Raw genomic sequence first — 2,401 nt, forward strand, 5'->3', positions numbered from 1 at the left:
TGTACTGACCAGTGAAACTTTTCAGTAGAAGTGGACATTTATTTTTATGACTGTTAAGGTCTGGAATAGCCTGCCATTGGAGGTGGCTCAAGCACCTACATTGAACACCTTCAAGAGTAAATTAGATGCTTATCTTGCTGGGATCCTATGACCCCAGCTGACTTCCTGCCCTTTGGGTGGAGGGCTGGACTTGATGATCTTCTGAGGTCCCTTTCATCCCTAATGTCTATGAATCTATGAATCATAACCCTTAACAGATGATGAGTGGGGAAACAGAAGACGAGACAGAACAAACTGAGGCAAAGAAGTGTATGCCATTATTTTGGAGGAGTCAAGGGAAGTAAAAGCTGTCCACAGTCCACAGAAATGTACATGCCTAAGAAATGGGGTTTTTCTCAGGCTGAGGAAGATCACAGTAGGGACCTTTTGCTTAAAATACAGGCACCAAATAACTTACACCAATTTAGGGTGAAATTTTATTTACAGAAACAAGTGATGAAAATCCCTAATAGCACACTGTAGTGCTCAAACACCCACCTGCATGTACACATGCACACTGTAAAATCCATGATAAGTAACCTAAAATTATTGTTAATGGGCATCTATACAGGTGCTCCAGGGAGGAGGGGAAAGGCGTTTTAATTAGAGCGGCTCTCAGAGCCACTCTAATCAAAGCGCCCGTAGCACAGGGGTGCTTTAACTAAAGCTTGTTTGACAAGCTTTAGTTAAAGCACTCCCATTGCCATTTTAAAACATGGGGACGCTGACCACACGATGTGGAGGCTGCTCAACTAATTGAGCCTGCTCTGACACAGAGCTCCATCACATATATAGGTACCTAGTGTTGCTAAATGAAAATCAAGAAAGACTACATAAACATTGAAATGAGCATGAACAATTGAGTCTTGAAAAATATCCTTAAGCCTCAAACATTAGAAATGATGGAAATCTTAAATCAGAGTAAGATTAACATTGATAAACAATTCTGATGTCAGTCAGAATTAAGAACCAATTCTCTCATACCAATACATGCACATAACTGAAATAGAAACTCACTCTTAACTGGCATGCAAACAATCTTTCCCAGTCCTTTATTTGTGTTAGGAATAAAGTGATGCAGATTGGGTTGTGCCTTCTACTCCTAAAGACTATTTAAAATGATTGGTCCGTGAAAGCTGATTTGTGATACTTGGTATAAAAAAGTATGCCACTTACTGGGGTGATCATATTTTGAGAGCTGAAGCCATGTATGGATAATGCATATTATCATCAAATAAAGTGGCAGTTTTGCCTTTTATTATCCTTTTGCCACATTTGTTCTATTTGAAATAGAGAAAGTACTACATTTCTCTCTGAAACACAGTACTATAGATGCTATAGGAAACAGTAGTAGTATATTGGCATAAATTAGGGTTAATAACAAGTTGTAATAATCTCAATCTATTTAATGTTTATGAATGTACAACAACTTATCACACTGCAGTTTACCACAAGGGAGCTGAATGTCCAGAAGAGTTCCAGGTTCCGTTCAAAATCTCTAACTTTTTGTAGTCCTACAAGGTCCCATGTATTACCTACTTGTATTAGATAAATAAAATGTTATAAAACATGGATGAAATCATACCTCTTCTTGACATGGAAGGGTCCACCTCAACACCTCTCTCATAGGGAGTACCACCATTCAAAAGTAGCTCTAAAGTTCTGTTAAAAAAGGATACATTTTAACATCATACTAGGAGAAAGGGAAAACAGCAGCAGCCGTTTTCTCAAAAAAGAAGGAAAAAGGAGCAATGATTTTTTTTGAGAGATACTCCAGGTCTTATGACTAATAAATTTAAAGATCTGGTTTTGCTTAATCACTCAACCTTTGAAACTCACAAAGCAAGTCTGAAATTCCTCTTTTATCAGGCAATTAATCACATTTTGAAATACTTACTAGCAATGATTCACAAACGTAATTCCAATAACTGTTTACAATGAAAAACAGCAAATACTTCATTTAAAATTATATCATGTCTTTCCAAAACTTCTACCCATCCAAACTTGAAAATTCCACTGTTTATATTTCTCGATTTACAAAGAATATTTCATCCTGAAGCTAGACCCATAGTTTCAACTGTATAGATACTAGGGGCGTGTGAAATGGGCTGTATTTGATTCCTATTCCACTTCGGCTCGAATCGGGGACAGTGACTGGATTAGTGGATTCAGATCACTGCCCCTGATTCGGTTCAGCCGAATCTGAAGACTTGGTACTGATTCAAAGAATTAGCTATTCAGCCATAGACACAGCTTTAAATGTTTTTTCTACATACCTTGAGATACCAAGCGTGGTTCTCGAACACTGTAATGGTGGGGTGGATGGAGCACCCCACAGGAGCGCAGGCTCCCCCCCCCCCCC

General features: G+C 38.5%; 1 protein-coding gene across 6 annotated transcripts in view; it reads right to left on the reverse strand.

Annotated features, from left to right (window-relative positions):
• NPHP1 (nephrocystin 1) overlaps positions 1–2,401 on the reverse strand; it is an 88,253-nt gene that overhangs the window by 34,796 nt on the left and 51,056 nt on the right. For all 6 annotated transcript variants that reach the window (XM_019516093.1, XM_019516092.1, XM_019516091.1 and 3 more), the window contains one exon: positions 1,625–1,701. In XM_019516093.1, the coding sequence (XP_019371638.1) occupies positions 1,625–1,701 (77 nt within the window). The remainder of the gene's footprint in view (positions 1–1,624; positions 1,702–2,401) is intronic.

Source organism: Gavialis gangeticus, unplaced genomic scaffold (genome assembly GCF_001723915.1).
Source record: "Gavialis gangeticus isolate Ggan-Ray unplaced genomic scaffold, GavGan_comp1, whole genome shotgun sequence".
In the NCBI taxonomy this organism is placed as follows: domain Eukaryota; kingdom Metazoa; phylum Chordata; order Crocodylia; family Gavialidae; genus Gavialis; species Gavialis gangeticus.